General features: G+C 37.8%; 1 protein-coding gene across 2 annotated transcripts in view; it reads left to right on the forward strand.

The window, feature by feature from the left end:
* GRXCR1 (glutaredoxin and cysteine rich domain containing 1) overlaps positions 1 to 20,181 on the forward strand; it is a 351,235-nt gene that overhangs the window by 202,767 nt on the left and 128,287 nt on the right. Inside the window, exon 1 of one of the 2 annotated variants that reach the window (XM_024246314.3) lies at positions 2,874 to 4,363. The exons of the other annotated variant lie outside the window; for it this stretch is intronic. Coding sequence (XP_024102082.1) covers positions 3,980 to 4,363 — 384 coding nt within the window. The 5' untranslated portion in view covers positions 2,874 to 3,979. Of the gene's footprint in view, positions 1 to 2,873; positions 4,364 to 20,181 lie in introns of those variants that run through there. 2 annotated transcript variants of the gene reach the window in all.

A 20,181-nucleotide genomic window follows, 5' to 3' on the forward strand; every position in this document is an offset into this window, starting at 1 on the left:
TTTGAAGCCAGCAGAGGGTTAGTGGGTTAGTTTGCAGGCTTAAAAAGCTATCTCCATAACATAAAAGTGCAAGGTGAAGCAGCAAGTGCTAATGTGAAAGCTGCAGCAAGTTATCCAGAAGATCTAGTTAAGGTAATTGATGAAAATGGCTACACGGTCCAGCGATTTTCAATGTGAATAAAACAGCCATTTATTGGAATACAATACCATCTAAAACTTTCATAGCTGGAGAGGAGAAGTTCTTTCAAAGCTTCACAGGACAGGCTGACTCTCTGGTTAGAATCTAATGACTTTAACTTGAAGCCAATGCTCATTTATTATTTGGAAAATCATAGGATCCTTAAGAATTACACGAATTCTACCCTGCCTATGCTTTATAAATGGAACAACAAAGCCTGGATGACAGCACATCTGTTTACAGCATATAGTTTACTAAATATTTTAAGTCCACTGTTGGAACCTACTTCTCAGAAAAAAAAGATTTCTTTAAAAATATTACTACTAATTTACAATGAACCTGGTCAACCAAGACTGCTGATGGAGATACACAAGGATATTAATCTCTTCATGCCTCCTAACACAACATCTGTTCTGCAGCTCATGAACCAAGAAATAATTTGAACTTTCTCCTTTTTTTTTTGGGGAGACAGGGTCTCATTTTGTCACCCAGACTAGAATGCAGTGATGTGATCTTGGCTCACCACAGCCTTGACTGTCTGGGCTCAAGTGATCCTCCTGCCTCAGTTCCCAGTTCTCAGTTCCTTAGTTCCCAAGATCCTCCTGCCTCAGTTCCTGCCTCAGTTCCCAAGAACTACAGGCATGAGCTACCATGTCTGGCTAATTGTTTTGGTCTTGTTTTGTAAAGAGGGGATTTTGGGGTTTTGCCATGTTACTCAGGCTGGTCTCTATCTCCTGAGCTCAAGCAATCTGCATGCCTCGGAATTCCAAAATGCTGGGATTAGAGGTGTGAGCCACTGAGCCTAGCGTAATTTGAGCTTTCAAGTCTTATTATTGTAGAAGTACATTTTGTAAAGCTATAGCTGCCATAGATAGTGATTCTTCTGGTGGCTTTGGGCAAAGTAAATTAAAAACCTTTTGGAAAGGATTTGCCATTCTGGATGCCTTTATGAACATTTGTGATTTATAGAAGGAGGTCAAAATATCAACATTAACAGGAGTTTGGAAGTCGTTTCAACCCTCCTGGATAACTCAAGGGGTTCAAGACTTCAGTGGAGGAAGTTACTTCCATGTGGTGGAAATACAAGAGAAATAGAATTACAAGTGAAGCCTGAAGATGAGACTGAATTGCTGCAATCTCATGATAATACTTGAATGATAAGAAGTTGCTTCCTGTGCACCAGCAAAGTGGTTTCTTGAGATGAAATCTACTCCTGGTGAAGATGCTGTGAACATTGTTAAAATGGAAACAAACAATTTAGAATATTACAAAACCTTGGTTGATAAAGCAGCGGCAGGGTTTAAGAGGATCAACTCCAATTTGGAAAGAAGATCTACTGTGGATCAAATGCTATCAAACAGCATTGCATACAACAGAGAAATCTTTTGTGAAAGATTGTTGTTGTCTTATTTTAAGAAATTGCCACAGCCACTCCAACCTTCAGCAACTACCACCCTGATCTGTCAGCAGCCATTAACATTGAGGGAAGACCCCTTTTAAACAAAAAGATTATGACTTTCTGAAGGCTGAGGAGATAGCATTTTTTGGCAATAAAATATTTTTAAATTAAAATATGTGCATTTTATAAAGACATAACAGTACTGCACATTTAATAGACTATAGTATAGTGTAAATGTAACTTTTATATGCAATGGGAAACAAAAAATTCATGTGACTGTTTATTGTAATATTTGCTTTATTGCAGCAGTCTGGAACTAAACTCACAATATCTTTGAGGTATGCCTGTATTCAGTGTTGGCACTGGCAAAAGTGCAGTAAAACAAGCACTCATATACTAGTAGAAGTGTAAGTTATACAATTTGTCTTAAAAGCAAACGACAATTTTTATTGAGCTTTAAATTTGTAAAAATTCTTGCCTCCTTAATTTTACCCAAATAAATTTATGCTAAACAACCGGATATATGCACACTGATTTTTAAGCAAGAATATTAATTATAGCATTATTTTACTATGCATTTTAAATAATGAACATCTAGCAATCCAGAAAGAATAAAGTAAAATACAACATGGCTATCCGGAGGTTTTTTAATACACACATTAAATTTATGTTTTTCAGAAATAATAGTATGGGAAATGATTCATGTTATAAGGTTGACTGAAAAAAACCAAGATACTAAATAAATGCAATATGCTTTTATATATGAGAGCATATTAATCAGATTCAGTAACGATATCTGCTCTAACAAACAACACTTAAATTTCAATCTTCGTTGCTTAACACAATAAAGGCTTATTTTTTCCCATGACATCATCTAATGCAGGGTGGTTGTGGTTGTTAATTTCTCTGTAACTCTGACAAGCTCAGTATAGTGCTTCCAGATTGCTCTGGGGCCATGCAACTAGCAGTTGAGGCAGGAAGAAAAATAGCATAGACAGGGCAGGCTCTGTCTCAATTGCCTTGGTGCATAAATGATGCATCACTTTTGCTCACAACCATCGTCAAAAGCTAGGCACTTGTTCCCTTTTCCCTTAAATTCAAGAGTCTGGGCAATCTGGTTTTGTGAGCCATGGAGCATCTCTGCCATATACACTGGAAGAAAATACACAAATTATTAACATCTCTAGTGAGATTTTTCGTGATTTTATTTTCAACTTCATGCTATTATTTTCTGAATTTTCTAAAATAAATGTAAATTAAGTTCATAATGAGACCAAAACTATAAAAATTAAAAACATGTGGTACTTTGCGCAGGCAAGCTGCTTTCCTCCCTCAGGAGGTGCAGACAGCTTGGGGCACTCACTATAGTGTACATTTCAATATATATACCATATATACCGTATATGTATTGTAACAGGTTCCTTAGGTGCTTATATACTGTAATGGGTTCCTTAGGTGCTCGCCAAAGTGATAGAAAATACACTGGGCACAGCATGAGGAGGAACTTTCTCTATGCATGGGTGATTTGGATATAATATTTATCAATGCTGATTACCTGGATTGCTTTGGCTGATCTGGCTAGCCTGGAGGGTTTTTCCATTCTTCCCTCACTGTTGCATATGTTTTCTTTCTGAAACCTTTTCTCTGTTAAAGAGAACAACGTTTTCTACTAGCAGAAGGGGGAAAGCAACAAAGCAAAAATTCTCTATTTTCAAAAAAGCTAAAAAATAGCATTTTTGTTACCAAGCTATTCTTTAGCTTGGTAAAGATAGATGTAAGTTGGACATTCATCTTATGCAATGTAGATGAAATCTAATTGATGATTTAATAAGAACTAATATTGATAGCTCTATGCAGGCATGCAGTGTGTTCACTGCCCTTTTGAAAGATCACTCAGTGTGAGTGAAATAAGAAATAAGTCCTGTGAGAAAACTATGACTTCTCTTATCCTACAAACTTGGTTCCACATTTTGCCTCTAACCTCTGGTTTGGACAATGAATAGTAGAGACATGTCTACCACTCAGGTCCTTTTCAATGCCCACCATTGGCTTCAAAGTTCAAGCTTTTCATTTTCTTGCCCCATACATATTTTCGGATTCGCTGCATGCCACTTTCTTGCACTTGTCCTGTTAAAGAGTCCACCATGGCTATTTAATATTTAAAGGCTGGGATCATTTTGCAGGTTTTAGTTTAAAGGTAACCATAGCACACACCCACACATTCATTATTAATAGCAGAGACACACTGTAAGTCCTTGGGAATCTTCTTTCCTTTCGATGTTAGTTTCACAGGAGTGCTGCCATCACTAGAATTGGCTCTGATATTGCTATCTGGCAAGTGGACTAGTGCAGTAACAACAGATCCAGAATGCTATAAACTGTTCATATGGGTGGAGGTGACCATGCTGAAAAGGGAGATGAAGCCAGAAAGTGACAAGCCACGGAAAGTCCGGTTTCGGATCGCGTCCTCTCACAGTGGGCGAGTTCTGAAGGAAGTGTATGAAGATGGGCAACCATCAGGGTCTCTGGATTCTGAATGTGCCAGTATCTGTGGGATAGATGGACTAAGTGATTCTGATGGACAGCAGAATGGCCACATAGAATCAGAAGGTGATGAGAATGAGAATGACCAGGATAGCTTGCTGGTGTTAGCAAGGGCTGCCAGTGAGAAGGGTTTTGGTACAAGAAGAGTCAACATTTTAAGCAAAAATGGCACAGTCAGAGGTGTCAAATACAAAGTGAGTGCTGGCCAGGCTCTATTTAACAATTTGACCAAAGTATTACAGGTAAGTCATTGCTGTTTCCTTCTCCTGCTCTTTGTTCCTAACTTACCATCTGAACACCTCTCAGTTCTCCAGTTAAAGCAAGCCTCTCTTATTTGCAACTCCTACATGCTTCATGAGACACTCCTCCACCTAAGATACTGTCCTAATAGCTATCAGTTAAAAACAGGGTCATTGTGCTTGGGAAAATACACTGAGTTCTCAAAGCCAAATTTCTAACACGTAAGTGGTCTTTTTTTCCTTCCAGTGTGTGATGACTAATATAACATGTCTACTTCTTTGCTAAGGAAAAAGAAAAAATGATGCTGTTCAAAGCATTTGAGCAAAGATTAAAGGTTAACTTCTGGTTTATTATCCTTGAAATACCAGTGTAGCATTTACCATTACTCGTGTAGATATTTACACCAGAAAAGGTTGAGTGCATGCATTCAGTGAGATTGGGTTCAACTGGAATGTTGTGCAGCAATAAAGAATAACTTTGACTTCCTCCCATTCCTGAGGAGGTCGCAGCCTTCCTTCAATATCAGTTTCTCTATTAAGTTGCCCATAAAAATTCTAGGATAATGCTTGAAAAAAATTACTCCTCTATAAATGTACGGACTGAGATCCAGATTTTATATAATAATTTTTAACATTTATCACTTGAAATGTGATAGATTCTGTAGAGTAATATAGAAATATATTATTCAGGTATTGGGGCTTTTGACAATGATCTAACGTTAACAAGTTTTTGAAAGCATTGGTAAAGTGATTTGTTTTTCTGTTAAAAACAGATATCATTATGTCAGGAATGGAATTCATGATTGCTATCGTTAAGGTAGCCAATATTTTTCATTGTAATTCCTTTTTATATTCTCAATTTTTAAATAAAATGATCTCCTGTGATGATTCAATGTCCCTATATTATATTAGAATGTATGAGTGGTGAAGAGAGAGGATTTCAATGAAAGTACTTAAATATTTTTTATTTCAAAGAAAGTATTTGAAAATACCACATCAGGAGGATTTAAAAAATTAGTTTTTGTTAAAGGATAAAAACGGTTGACAGCAAAGGTTCTTTTTAATATATGGCACTTACTGGTAAAGAATTTTACATATTGGGGTGAGGTTGGAGACTGAAAATCAGAAACTGATGTTGTGTTCTACTAGGTTGGAAACAATCTTGTTTCAGTTTCTAGAGATGTGATTATTAGGTTATGATAATCTTAGTGGCCACTGAGTTTCACCAAATGCAGAAATTATTATTGCTAAGGAGTAGACCAAGATTTTTTGCAACAATTAAGTTTTAAAATGTTTGCATTCATTATGATTAACTAGTTTGTCATTATTTGAATTGCCTTAGGATTTGGAGGGTTGTTTACAAAACTAAAAGTTTTAGTACTTTGATTTGCATCTGTTTATTCAAATCTCCCCCCAAATTTATTGTTTATGAGTAAATATCTTAAGTCTTTAAAACCTACAAGAGAAAAACTTTCTTCTCCCTATTTGCTTACGCTGACAGTGCTTTAAACTCACAAAAAAGAAATAGAAGAAATTCCAAAATCAAAATTTTAACACTAGATTCGTTTACAATATTTACTTGCATATTTTTCTCTGCATAGTTCCATAGCCCCATTTTGAGAAAAAAGCAATAAAACTACCTTTTTCTAATAATTTAGCCCCATTCCACGTATTCCCTGTTTTAGAGCAATGAAGAGCAATAAAGATTATTAGCAGAGGTCCTTCAAGGTCTTTGGTACTTAATCAGATCTGTCCCTCCCAACTGCCCACCAATCTGGTCCTTTGTAATGTTGGCAAAGTCATCAGCCTATTGTAGGTATTCACAAATTTTGGTCATTATCTTTAGTTTCATTGTCATCAGCAGCATCTTCATTGTGTGAATGTTCTCTGGTATCTCCAGGACAAAACATAAGTTAAAGGAGTGGCTACACTTGGATCAGGGCTGCCAGTTGCATTATTGCCCGAGGAGCTCCATTCCCCATTGTCTGCATGAATGGCACTCCTTAAAGTTGTGCAATAGACCCTACTCAACATTATGTAGAGATCTGATTTGGATGCTTGCCACACTTTTTAAGGGATGTGTATGTCATTTGGGGTAATGTACATCTTAGGCATATGTCTTAGGATGATAGTGTATGTTCCCATAGGCATCCCACAGAGAAGCCCCCGGGGCTAGAAGCAGAAGTTATTATTCAGTTATTCCTATACCCTCTACCAGATATGACTTTTCCCCCATATATTTTCCATATCCCTTGCAAAGTAAGCAGTAAACTTGACTGGATGTAACTTAGTAATCTCTCTCAGGGAGGAAAAAGTGAGCAGTTGGTATCTTGGATATTTGATTAAGGTTTCTATGCACAGCCAATCTTATTGAAGAAAGGAACTGTGATTGAAGAAACAGTGAGGCTTTTATTTTTGTTTTAAGTTTTAAAACCTTAAAGCACTTAACCTTAAACATGAAAGACAACCCTAAATATAAATAAAATCTTTCAAGGACCCTGTCAATCACTTGCCTCTTCTGTATTAGCTTCCCACTCTTTTATCCCTGTCTCATAAAACATTGGTATATGTCCTGCAAAAATTTCAACTGCACAGAAAAAAGTCATTGCATTTTTTTGCCTTAAAATATTTTCACTTCATAGCAGCACTTACTTAGAAAGTTGTCATTAAAGGAATATCAGAATGAATTTCCATTTTATTGGTCAATTAGTTTACCTTATATAATCCTGGGTATTCGATGATGTGCAATATTAATCAAGGTTGTTAAAGGTAGTGATGAACCAGGAGGCAAAAAGCAGAAGGCCACCTGGCTGCTCAGGTGGGCTTTGTAGAGAGTGGTTAACGGTGAAGCAAAATGTCTCTAGCTGTTCTAGATTACGGCACTTCAGCTCCAGGTGGTTGAATTTGCCAACTCTCCAGAGATAACAAGAATATGGAGCTCGAGAGAGGCCAATTTGGAAACCTGAAAACCTAGACTCTAGCCATGACTGTGGCCTGGAAATAGGTGTTTACTAGAAGTTCTTTAGGTTATTCTTATATGCACTAAGGTTTGAGAATCATTGACCTAGAGTATTAAAGGGAAATTCATCCAGTTCCTGAGGGTAAATAAAACTATTAATGTTCCTTATCTCTTCAATATTTAATAAAGAAAATGAATGAGATATGCAATGACTTGTTATTCATTCTTTTGATCAGGTTAGATTATCAGAAAGATTTTTCTGAGCCAAAGATGAATAAAGGTTATCCCGACAGCCATCTTTCCCATGAATATTCAAATTTATCAGTTAATTTGAGAACAGGTCCAGAAATCTTACCAATACACTCTGATGTAGTTGGTCTCTTTTTAGTACTCTTTAAGAAATTCTGCCTTAGAATATCTCTATCTAGATACATAAGTTTATTCCTCATTACTGGAAAATTTTAAAAAATATATTTACTTTCTTTAAAAATTAGCCATTGTTTCTTCATGCTAAGCAAATTACAAAATCACCATATAGCTCATACCTCTCAGTACACAGTTGACATGATTGGATTTGAGATATACTTTGCTGTTAGCAGCAAAATATTTCCAAATTCTCTTAGAGTGGGTCAATGATGCAGATAATTAAGGCTGCTTATTTTTGCTAATTTATTCTTAGGAGATTACCTTTCAGACAGCGATTTTTTTCTTGACCTTATCCTCAAACTGTGTGAGTAAACTCTGTTAGAATATTGTACTGTAATTTCCATAATTTTAATTCCCTTTCCTTCTCCAAGTTTAAAATTACTGTATTAGAGATAAATAGGTGCAAAGAAGGAAAATAATTACAACACATACTATAATTTGGCATTTCCTTTCTAAGAACTCAAATTAAACATATAACCTCTGTCTATGTATGTACATGCATATTTCCGGTTAGTGTGATTGTATTTATAAGCATTCTAATATTTCAAGACAAATGAAATAAAAATAGTATGTTTGTGGAAAAACCAGTATGTTTGTGGAAAAACCTAAGGACTCATTCTGAGAGATTTTGGAAATATTTTGCTGCTAAGAACAAAGTATATCTCAAATTTAATGATGTCAACTGGGTACTGAGAGGTATGAGCTATACGGTGATTTTGTAATTTCTTTAGCATGAAGTAACAATGGCTAATTTTTAAAGAAAGTAAATAATTTTTCTAAAATTTTTCAGTAATGAGGAATAAAATGTTATTTTACATTTTACACAGGAATTTCACATATATTATTTTAATTAATTGTGCCCAGAAGTTTGTAAAGTGAACAGAAAAGTTATTACTATTATTATTATTATGATGTCTGTTTTTAGATAACTAAGTGTCAGAGAAATCCAGTCTCTGGCCCAAAGCTAGTAATGCAAGAACTCTGCCCTTTGCTGTTTTGGCTTTCACAGTTTTCAAAAGTGTTATACTATATGCATAAACTCCCAACTTTATGTTTTGAAATGTCATGATAACAAACATGAAGACTAAATATATGATGTAATAAGACTAAACATATCCTGTTATATAATGTGGCCTTTTGAAATTTCAACATTTGGTTAGCAGGTTTTACAGTTTATCATTTATTGAACATTTGATCTTCATCCAGAAAAGGTTTTTTTTTTTTCTGCAGAGTTAAATAGCTTCAATTCAGCTTTGAATTGTATTTTTAAAAGGTTTATATCATTTCTATAACATCGTTTGATGTGTCATGAGGTTGCAAGGATTGACACTGAAAGAGGATGACTTGTTTACCTCAAGTATATTGGTGCTTACAGTGGTTCACTATCTCAGGATGGGTAGTATTAAAATACCTTTCTAGCAGTATTTATTATCCATCTCTGGTTCACTGAATCAAACTCTGATAATAGAATAATAGTTCAGTAAAAACAAGGTGATATTCATGATGACTCCTTAGTCCCAGTGGTTCATTTGGACCACTCTGGGAAAATAATTAGCATTAAGTACTTATTGAACATTAGACACTGTTGACATTATTTATGTGCATTGATATTTATTCCTTACAACAACCCTGTGAGGTATATTACTATTAATCAATTAATTATCAATTAATTATGATCTGAGCATCTTCTCTGACAGAAACATTAATTTATAGGATTTAAAATGTCACGCATCCCGAGAAATTCTTATGTAGTGTTCTGTCAAGACTATCATGTATTAATGGAAATATTATCTTTTTAGATATTAAGAGGTAGGTAAAGAAGCTCTAGGATTTTTGATACAATTCCAAATGATGTGAGAAACTACACTAAGAGATTAAGTGACTTATGTAAAAAGCAGGAAAGAAAAAGCAGCAAAGATGAGTTGGTACTACTGATATTTATGTACAATTAAAGAATTGTAAACTGATAGAACTTAGAGTCCTGTGACCACCTTGCACATACCATCCTTGGCTCTTGCTTATGGTATTAGCACACATACTGAGTAGGACCTCAATAAATTTTCTTCCTTGAGTTAATGAATTAACCCTCTTAGTGGTTATTTTCCTCTTCTCCATCTCTTTTGGGTTTGGAGATTTCCCATAATGGACAGGACTAGAGTTTGCATGGCAAAGTGTTGCTGGCTTGCTTCATTCCATTCTTTCTTTTGATCATTTTCAATCATTCATTAATAACTATTTACTGCATATCTACCATGAGACAAAAAATATGTTAGATAATGTGAGGACTAAAACCCAATTCCTGCCTTCATGGACTATCCAGCAGTGTGTTGTGAATGATTGTGTAAAGCAATTCCTGGAGGAACTCAGATACAAAAGATTTTGTTTTCATCCTCAGAAGATTCTCTCTTTCTGCTTTCTTGTTGGTTTACCAGCCTCTATGCATTCTTCAGGCCAATGCTTATATTTTTCTCCTTTTAGTCCTTCTCTTATTAGACCATCATTTTATTTTGGATCTTTTTCTTTAGCTTGCTCTTGCTTTCTTTCTAGTTGAGTTCTGTCTCAAGGACAATAACTGAAGGCTCATCTGTATAATGACTTTTATCTTGATCCTACAAATCTCTAGAGGTGAATAACAGTGACTCTGACCATGAGCACTGACTTACCCAAGTTATACTCATCATGTTAAAACTTTCCTTCTAAAGTTAGTTCAATTAATATCTAAGTTGGAAAATCACATTTTTTCCTGGTTCATCAGAATCTTTGTATCATGACATTTTAATTTGTGGAACTTTGGTAATTGCCTGAGCTTAATCCTATGAATCTGTCTGAATTCTGGCTTTAGAACAACCTGCTGAGCAAAGTCACAGATTCCACAATATGACTTGAAACTGCTTAATGAATGCTTATGGGTGGCCCATGATTACCACATAATTAAGGAATTAGCACCTAATGTTTCTAAAACTTAAAAATGCAATTTAACAGCTGAGCAAGGCAAACATTCTTTTGCTGGCTTGCTCATGCTTGCAGATATTGCTCATGCTGATATTTTCTCTGAAACCCAGTATTTTAAATTTTGTATAAAAGTAATATAAACATTTAATAGTCTATACATTGACACAGCACATAAATATATCAATCCTTCAATAATTATTGCCTGAAAGGGATTTACAAAATTATAAACAGAATAAGATGTCATGCAGAAATTTTCAGTTAAGAGCATTGTATTTATGTGCACAAATCTACTCAACAAAGATTTGAGATCTCTTTGCTCAATTTTATTTTTCTAATAATTAATTATCTCATTTAATTGCTGATAAATTATGCCTTAAAACATTGCATCAGGAGTGAAGTAATAGACCCTTTTACATAGCAAATAAAGTAAATAATAGGAGTATTCCTTTTTTTTTTGATTCTTAAATAACAAAATTAGGCTATGAAATAATCAGTTGCTTCTTTTTTGTATCTTTTATGTAATTAATTATATGAAATTTAAGATCCCTTTTATATGAAAACTCTGTATAAGCTTGACTAGCCCAAAAGAGGGTAGAGTAGTGAAAACCAAGGTGTTGATTTGTTAGAGAGAGATTTTGTCAGATGAGAAGGCTCTGGGGAATTGTGTTATTACGGGTCAGTGGAAAGAGAATAGGGAAACTTAGAGTACCAAATGAATGGAGACTAACGAGGGTCATCTTAGTTAAAAAGGGGACAAGAGCTGGGTGGTCTGTGACCTCAGGAACTTGTGGGGGGTCTACAGATTGAGGGGAGGGTCTAGAGCAGGGTCAGCAGGGAGAGGCTACTGGGTAACTCTGCTCATGAGGGTCCCAGAACTAATCCATGCCACAGGGCAACTGTTCTTATTCGCGTATCACCTTTGGTGAAGAGCCAGGTTCACATGCCCTCTCATGAGTACCTTCCTTTGACAGCTGTCAAATGCACAATGCTTGTGGAGCATCTAGCAGAAGGGATGCCCTCCAGTTTCCCAAGGTTCTGTTGCTTCTAAACTGTCCCAAGTAAATATCCCCTTTTTAAGGACCCAAGACTCATGATTTTTCCCAGAAATCAAGAACACGGTCTTTGGCATCCACATTAATCATGCTGGTTATGTGAAAAATAAAGCCTGCGGTATCCATATTCAGAAGAGACTGAACAACAATTACTACTCATCCGATTAGTTTCCTATTGCTGCTGAAACAAATCAAATCACTACAAACTTAGAGCCTTAAATCAGCGCAAATCTCTCTCTTCACAGTTATGGAGGTCAGAAGCCTGAAATGATTTTAATGGGACCAAAATCAAAGTTTTGGCAGTGCTGCTTCCTCTCTGGAGGCTTTAGGGCAGAATTCATTTCTTGCATTTCTCAGCTTCCAAAGACTGTCCACATTCCTTGGTTTGTGGCCCTGCATCCTTCTGACTTCTGCTTCCACTATTACATCTTCTCTAACTCTATTGCCCTCCTTTTTCCCATATAAAGATCTTCATGATTATGTTGGGCCCATCCAAACAGTCTGGAATAATCTTCCTATCTCAAGATGCTTAATGCAATCATGTCTGCAAAGTGCCTTTTGCTGTGTAAAGAAATATATTCATAGATTGTGGAGATTAGGACATGGGTAGCTATTATTCTGCCTTGTATACTTGGTGTTAAGCTTATTTTGTACATGAAAAGACTGAGGCCTTGTTGTAGACTAAATCATTGGCTTCATTTTTTCCTAGTTCCCTGTGGTAGTATCATACATTGACATACCTTTGCCATGGCCACCAGGGGGTAGAGTGTATTTCCACAGCCCTTGGCTTTGGTCTTGACCATGTGACTTCCTTTGGCTGAAAGGATGGTAATAAATATGGCACAATCAAAGTCTTGAAATGGGTTTGCATTGTTGGGCTTGCCTTCTTAGATACCTTTCCTGTGGAAACATTATAATGCTGTTTTGTGTGTTTCCCTTCTGTAGTTATGTATAGGATGCTACATTCAATATAATTTAATTTTATTATGTTAGTCCAGGCATTTAAAATCTTTTTGGACTCTGGTCTTGCATCTAGTTGTATCTTAGTATTATATACCTTATTGAGTAAATATAACACAGTGTTGATCATGGCAAATTGTCAGTATAGAATAATGCAAAGTGAGTCAAAAGAAATGAATTCAAAGAAAATTAAGCACCCCTAATGAAGCAACAAATGTTTGTTTAGTAAATATTATAAATCAGTAAAGTTAAACTAGTGGTTTTATGGAAAGAAGAGAAAGACAAATGATGCGAGAGTGGTTGTGATGCAGAACACATCAGCCTCGGAGGACTCCAGGGTGTCCTCTTATCAGTTTCTGTAACAGTGACCCTGTTACTGCATTAATTTGCTAAGGATAATGGCTTCCAACTCCATCCATGTCCCTGCAAAGGATATGATCTCAGTTATTTTGATGGCTGCATAGTATTCCATGGTGTACATGTACCACATTTTCTTTATCCAGTCTATCACTGATGGGCATTTAGATAGATTCCTCGTCTTTGCTATTGTGAATAGTGCTGCAATGAACATATGTGTGCATGTACCTTCATAATGGAATGAGGAGCTGAATGACGACAACACATGAACACATTTTGGGGGAACAACACACACTGGGGCATTTCAGGGGTGGGGTGGTGGGAGGCAGAGCATCAGGAAGAATAGCTAATAGATGCTGGGTTTAACACCTAGGTGATGGGATGATCTGTGCAGCAAACCACCATGGCACATATTTACCTATGCAGCAAACCTGCACATCCTGCACATGTATCCCTGAACTTAAAATAAAAGTTGAAGACAAATGAAGAGTGATTCTAATACATTATTCTTGTAGTGCCAGAAACTTTTCTCAGAAAAGGAGTCATTTGTCCCCAAGGGGTCATCTTAATTCCTGTGGGCTGAGGGAAATAACTGTGATCTCAGAGAAGCGTGTAGCTTGTTGTCAGAGTATAAACATTATTGAATCAATTGAATCAATAATCCAGCACTGGGCTTCTAGAACTCAGGAGGCTTCATGTGAAACCCAGAGGCTACAAACGGAGCCCAAAGGCTGAAGATCTGCCTCTCTCAGTGCCTGGTGCTTTAAACAGCTGGTTTTATAATATAGTTATACACATGTTTTATTTAAAATAATATTAGAAAATCTACTACAAAGATAACACAAATAAACCAATGACCCTAACTAAGGATGCCGCCTCTCTTTCTAACTACACAGAAAACCAAATAATAAAAATTTGGGCCACAGCTTTGTAGATATTCTTTTTTTTTTTGAGACGGAGTCTCTCACTCAGGCTGGAGTGCAGTGGCATGATCTCGGCTCACTGCAGGCTCTGCCTCCTGGGTTCATGCCATTCTCCTGCCTCAGCCTCCCGAGTAGCTGGGACTACAGGCGCCCACCACCACGCCAGGCTAATTTTTTGTATTTTTTAGTAGAGACGGGGTTTCACCGTGTTAGCCAGGATGGTCTTGATCTCCAGACCTCGTGATCTGCCCGCCTTGGCCTCCCAGAGTGCTGGGATAGATACTCTTAATCACAGCTTTCAAGGCTCTTCCTCTAATTATGGAATTTCCCTTTTCATACATTTATATATGCCCCTTCCCATTTTTCTTTTTTTCCCCTAAATTTGCGCTTGCTTCAGCATTTTCCAAGGCCAATGTTTCCTGCTTCAGCTACTCAAATACAAGCTGATTATTTTTCAGGGAATATTTTTTATATTTCCATGAAGAATTTCTGGAGATGAAATTATACTTGCCCCTCCCAAAATGCCTTGGTGGTGAGAGCTTATGAGAACTGAAACAGACCCAAAGCCTGTGTTGGAAATTAAGTAGCTGCCTACCCATCCTGCATAAGAGCCTTTTCCTCTCTCCTTACCTCCTTTCTGCTGGAGGTTTAAATGTGACACACAACCAACTACTTCAGGGAACATCATTCACCTTGATGTTTCTAAAGCAGATTAAAAGTGGCTCTTGGATGCTCCATGTAGGAATGGACAGGGAGTTCTGTAATAGTCATCATTCAGGATTCTTTCCCCACACATTGTGATCAGCAGGATATATGGGTTCACAAGGGGCCAGAATGTCTAGAGATGAGTTTGGTCCATGGATTCTGATGTCCATCTTCATTGCTACTCCTTCAGTCCATGTGCTACACTGATGCTGCAGGCAGTGCCCAAAGCCCTTCACATAAGATGCCCAACTTTTGCTCCTTCCAACCCTTGGGACTACTTACCTTCATTGCCTTTATGTCTGGACTCTGGAAAACATTCTTCTATCAATTATTCTTAGGAGAAGGAGGAGACCTAAGTTCTAGAAATCAAAGGCCCCCTTTTCTTTATGAGAGAAAGAAGAGAAAAATACCTTATTCCCCAGTAGTGTCTTAAATAATTACTGTGCTCGTTTTCTCTCCATTTAGACATAAGAGCACTATTCTCTGGAGGGAGATGACCTGGTTTCAGATGCAGTCTAACTTTTCCTAGTTGTTTAATGTGGGAAAATGTACTTATCTTCTATAAATCTTAGTTTCTTTATTGGTCAAATGGGGATAACAGTTGTGACTATTTCTATGAAATGAATGAGTTATTGTGTATAAAGCATGTTTCTCGATGCCTGGTACCTTATAAGTACCCAATAAATACTATCATTTTTATTATCCTTCTTCAAACAAATTGTGAATCAAGTACTAGTAAGTATTCTGCTAGTCATTGAAGGTGCAAAGATGAATAAATCATGATATCGGTCTTCAGAGAATCTAATTCTTTCTTATGAGATACACAAAACACATAGTTACTGTAACATATGGCAGGAACTCAAGAGTTTATTAAGGAACAGAGGTGGGACATCTGACCCAATTCTATAAATTTTATAGAGATTCTGTTCCTTTCAGATAACATTTTTTAAATTAAGGCTGTGTGGGAAGTCCTGGGCCACTCTGTAAAAGGCATCTTGGTACCACAAGATTTTTTGGCAGAAATCACTTCACTTTGAAAAATCTTAGCGGCTGCCTCCAAACTTGGCTCCACCCCTGCCACAGAAACCTGTTGTCTTGCGGCCAATTCCTCTCTTGGAGATCCTGTCTTGGCTTTGGCCCCTACCTAGGCCTTTGCCTTGGGTTCCCTAATATTAACTTCCGTGTCTATTTGGCCAAATGTTTCCCAGCCTGGCTCTGCTGCAGTTGGCTCTGTACCTGTGAACTCAGCCAGCCACCCACATGCCTTGTGTCTGAGTATTCCTTGGTAACACCTGTCATCCTGAAAGCCTTGCTTGCGCCTTCTGGGTAGAGACAGAATCAATCTCTTCTCTAGTAATAGCCTGGATTGATTTTTAATACCTTTCCATGCCAATGCAAGGAATTATTTGTATCTCTATGGAATGTCTTCTGCTATGAGCCACATGGTGGACTGCTAGACATGGCTGAAATTGTGCAGACATTTGTTACATCATTTAAGACATTCAAAAGAGGCTGTTGCTGAGTTTTTTTCATGTCTTTATATATGATAAAGGACCCAGACGTTTCCTGTTGTTCTGCCTGGTCATTCTTGGCTTGTTGGTTGATGTCCTCTCATGGATTCAAAATGGATGCCATAGCTTACAGCCAGACCAGAGTCAAAACTGAAAGGGAATGTGGCAAAAGAAAACATTCCTTATAGGCATGCCTCTTTTATCAGAAAGGAAAAGAAAATTCCAGAAAATTACCGATGCATTCTGTTACATTTAGTCTCTTACGTTTCATGCGATCGTTCCTTGTCATCGTAAGAGGGCAGGAGTGTATCTGGCATTGCCTCTTAGGTAGAAGATAGCATGGGAGGATGGGGTTGGAAATAGCTGATGAACAAACAAGCAACAGTGCCTGCCACACCATTATTCAGGAATTTTGCTATGATATTAATGTTTGTTGTATGTAATTTGGCTTACATTGGGTCATGCTTCTGAATGACAAAAGCATTTTATAGTAATCTTATTTCATGAACTGTGTACATTTTTTCTGCCTGTCCTTGAGCATTTTAATCTTTCTATTTTTTTTAAATCCGTATTTTCTCAGGTCCACAGCTTTTCACCTTTTGGGTTTAATTATTCTAGCACGACAACTTTGGATACCTCAAAAGACAATAGGGCTGGTGAACAGTTTTTCATTAACAGCAGTAAAAGTGTTAGTATAGTATTTATCTATTTTACCTATCATTATCTCTAGTAGTCATCTATTCTCTGTATAGTAAGATGCTGTCCAATTCTAAAAAGATGTGCACCATAGTTCACCCAAGCTGGGCAGTCTAAAACAGAAAGAAACTTCCCACCACAGCGCACTTGGCTTTATTTTTCTCTGCTGCTTGCTCCATTACATCAAAAGCAAAATAAAGTATAAAACACAATGACTACAGAGCCACAGCAGTCATTCCCACAGCTCTTTCCTTTACTCTTCGCCTGGGATGCCAGTCACCTCAGGGGCTCCACAGTTAGTGAGCTGGAACTCATTTCACATCTGAGGAGAATAGTGTTAGAAAAGCTCTCTGCATGCAGAGCAGGGCAGACCCACTCTCAGCAAGCCTTTCAGCAATGCAGCTCCAGCTTTCCTGATTTTATTGGTCACCAGCAAGCTTGTTTTATTTTTGAACTATTTAAAAGGATACTAGTAGTATTAGCAATACAAGCAATGCTTCATTGAATGCCTACATGTGATGGAAATTATCGCAGGTGCCTCTCTTATAATACTGTTTCTTTAATCCTCATGGCAAATTTACAAGTTAAATATTAGTGTATTTTACATGAGATAAACTGACAACAAACCAAAGTAATTTAAAGGACAATGAAAAAACATTTGTCCTTGAATATTTTGGCTTTCATTTTGATCCTCCACGTGAAATTCTTTTTATTATTTTCCCTATTTCCACACTCGAGAGATCTCCTTTGTGTTAAATTGAGTTCCTTAGAAGCAGAACGTGAAATTGGATTCTTGTAAAAAGTGATTTATTAAGGGAGGATCTCAGAAGAAAGGGCATGAAGGAAGCAGGTTAGGCAGGGAAGAAAGCGAAACAAGGTTGTCATTTTGGCTAGAAGCCAGCACCAGCCCAGATGCTGGAGATGGTCTGGAATACAAATTGTAGCACGTATTTGGCCTCACCTGTCTTTGGCCCACTGGCTGTGAGCTTTTAGCAGCCAATATTTCAGTAGCTGGGGGGTGCGTCAGCCAGCATTACGAAGGGGTCTGGGAACATTCACTGCAGTTCACCTCTTGCACTGTTCAGATTTATCTGCTTCCTCCCATTAAGTTTATTGCATCCAAGCACAGCCTTGTCACAGTTAATGGGAGAGTTAGTGGGATAAATTACAGTTCCCACACTGCTGTTGGCTTTGAAATGATAGCTGATAATCTTCCACTATCCATTTTAGACACCTCTCCTCTTAGCTAGCACTTCTACTCAATTAGGTGGCTCACATGGTTGCCCTGTATTTTCAGTCCCCGTAGAGTCTGAGTGCTGAGCATTACGTCCTTCTCAGGAAGTAGCTGCTGTACTTGCCGACTCACTGCTAGACCCATGAATACCAAGAGAGGCCCTGAGTGCCAAACAAACATACTTCTCCCTGCTCCTTGTATGTAGTAGCAGTTCTACTTCCTCATGATGATCATGGTCAGTTAACCTTGCCGGTATTGTAACTGCTTTTTAGGCTATCTAGATTACTATCATGATGAGCCCAAAGTGACTAGATGTCAACTATAACTTTAAGTTTAGTGGAACTCTTACTGCATTGCTTGGGGGAAAAGCTCCGTTCTGGGATCAAGGACTTGGACTCTGAATGCCTAACATTGCAGAGAAAATCACAGTCCTCCATGTGAGTGACTGGGAGTAATGGTGAATGTGCTCCTACAGCTTCCCATTGGTTCCTGGATCCATGAATTCTAGCCATTGGCCATGTAGCACCACATAATAACCACTGGTTTAGGTATAAGTGGCATCCTGAAGAGTGATGCTGCCTTCCCACAGGGGGGTCATCTCCCGAACTGATGCATCAGCCACACCTTTGAGATGCTACTCTAAAGCTCTAGCAGGTGGCAGGTCTGCATGGCATGATGCCTGGCATTGCCAATGTTCCTTCCTGTTTGTATTGCTCACTTGAGCTCTCTGAACCTGCTTGAGCCTGAGCTTAGACAAGCCACCTTTATTTTACACTGAATTGCTGCTATACCTGCCTGACCTTGTGAGTATGACAGTATACATGTTACAGTACTGACAGGTAGTTCTAACGGTCTGGTAGGGTAGATGCTGAGTTTCTACCAGGGCCAAGGTCATGCCAGAAGCTGCTTTTAAATACTGTGTAGCTATCTCCTGCATCTTGCCTGGGCTTGATCCAGAACCCTAGGAGTTGGTGCTGTGACTTTTCAGTTGAAGCTGGCCAGAGACTCCACATGGTGACCTTCTTTACCACAGATAACTTTAGTGACATGGGATTTGCAGAATTGTATGCAGTAAGCTTCACATTTTCTTGTATTTTAGCCTGCAGCTGTTGCAAAGTCCTTCTATTTGTTAGTTCTACTCAAAACCAGTAATCTTCTATGCCTGTTTATAAATGGATTCTAAAACCTGAAGAGGGATGGGGGATGCACATCAAAACATCTACTACATGGTGTTAACACAAAATTAGATTATCTGGAGACAAGAAGGAATGGTGGTGAGCGGAGAAAGGATCACAATTTAGGAAACTGGGATGTCTGAACATATTGCATGAATACAAGCAATGAAAGGCAGACACATTTTGATAGAAATGAGAAAGGAGAATATTGGTTGCCAGGGATTCTGAGTAGCCAGGGCCCTTTCCTGTGGGAATTGGCAGTGGTGTGCTGGAGAGAGGAGTATTAAATATGAAGAAATTTGGCATGTGTTGTGACCAAACCCTACTGAGTCCAGTGGAGATGGCACCAGGTTCAAGAAGTCTACGAAGAGATCCAGAGCCAGCAAACAAGACATAGGGTTTATTGAGGACTTACATGCAGGGATGCCCCAGTGGCTGTGAGCTGAACGGGAGAATCACAACTGCTTGTAAAAAGCAAACGATTTATATAGCATCTTCACTTAGCACCCTTTCCCCAGTAACCTCTACGTGGCAACCCTCATTTCTTAAGTTATTGCTGCAGGTGCATCTGCCATACAGGGTCATTCTTAAGGCATGCTTAAATTATTGCAGTCAGATTTGTCTACCATACAGAAAATAAGTTATTAAACCCTTGACAGTTTGAAATGGGCCTTGGTGGCAGTTTTATATGTCATAAAAAATTAGCGAAGACTACAAATTAAGGCTCCCCCATACCCCGAAGTTAGTTTACCCACACACCTCTGGAAGTGGGGATACTAGAAAGTTTCTAAAGACAATATCAAAAAAGAAAAAGGAGCAAAACAAACAGAAAACACAAAACAAAACACAAAACAAGCTCTACATATTTAAT

This window comes from Pongo abelii, chromosome 3, assembly GCF_028885655.2.
Source record: "Pongo abelii isolate AG06213 chromosome 3, NHGRI_mPonAbe1-v2.0_pri, whole genome shotgun sequence".
Classification (NCBI taxonomy): Eukaryota; Metazoa; Chordata; class Mammalia; order Primates; family Hominidae; genus Pongo; species Pongo abelii.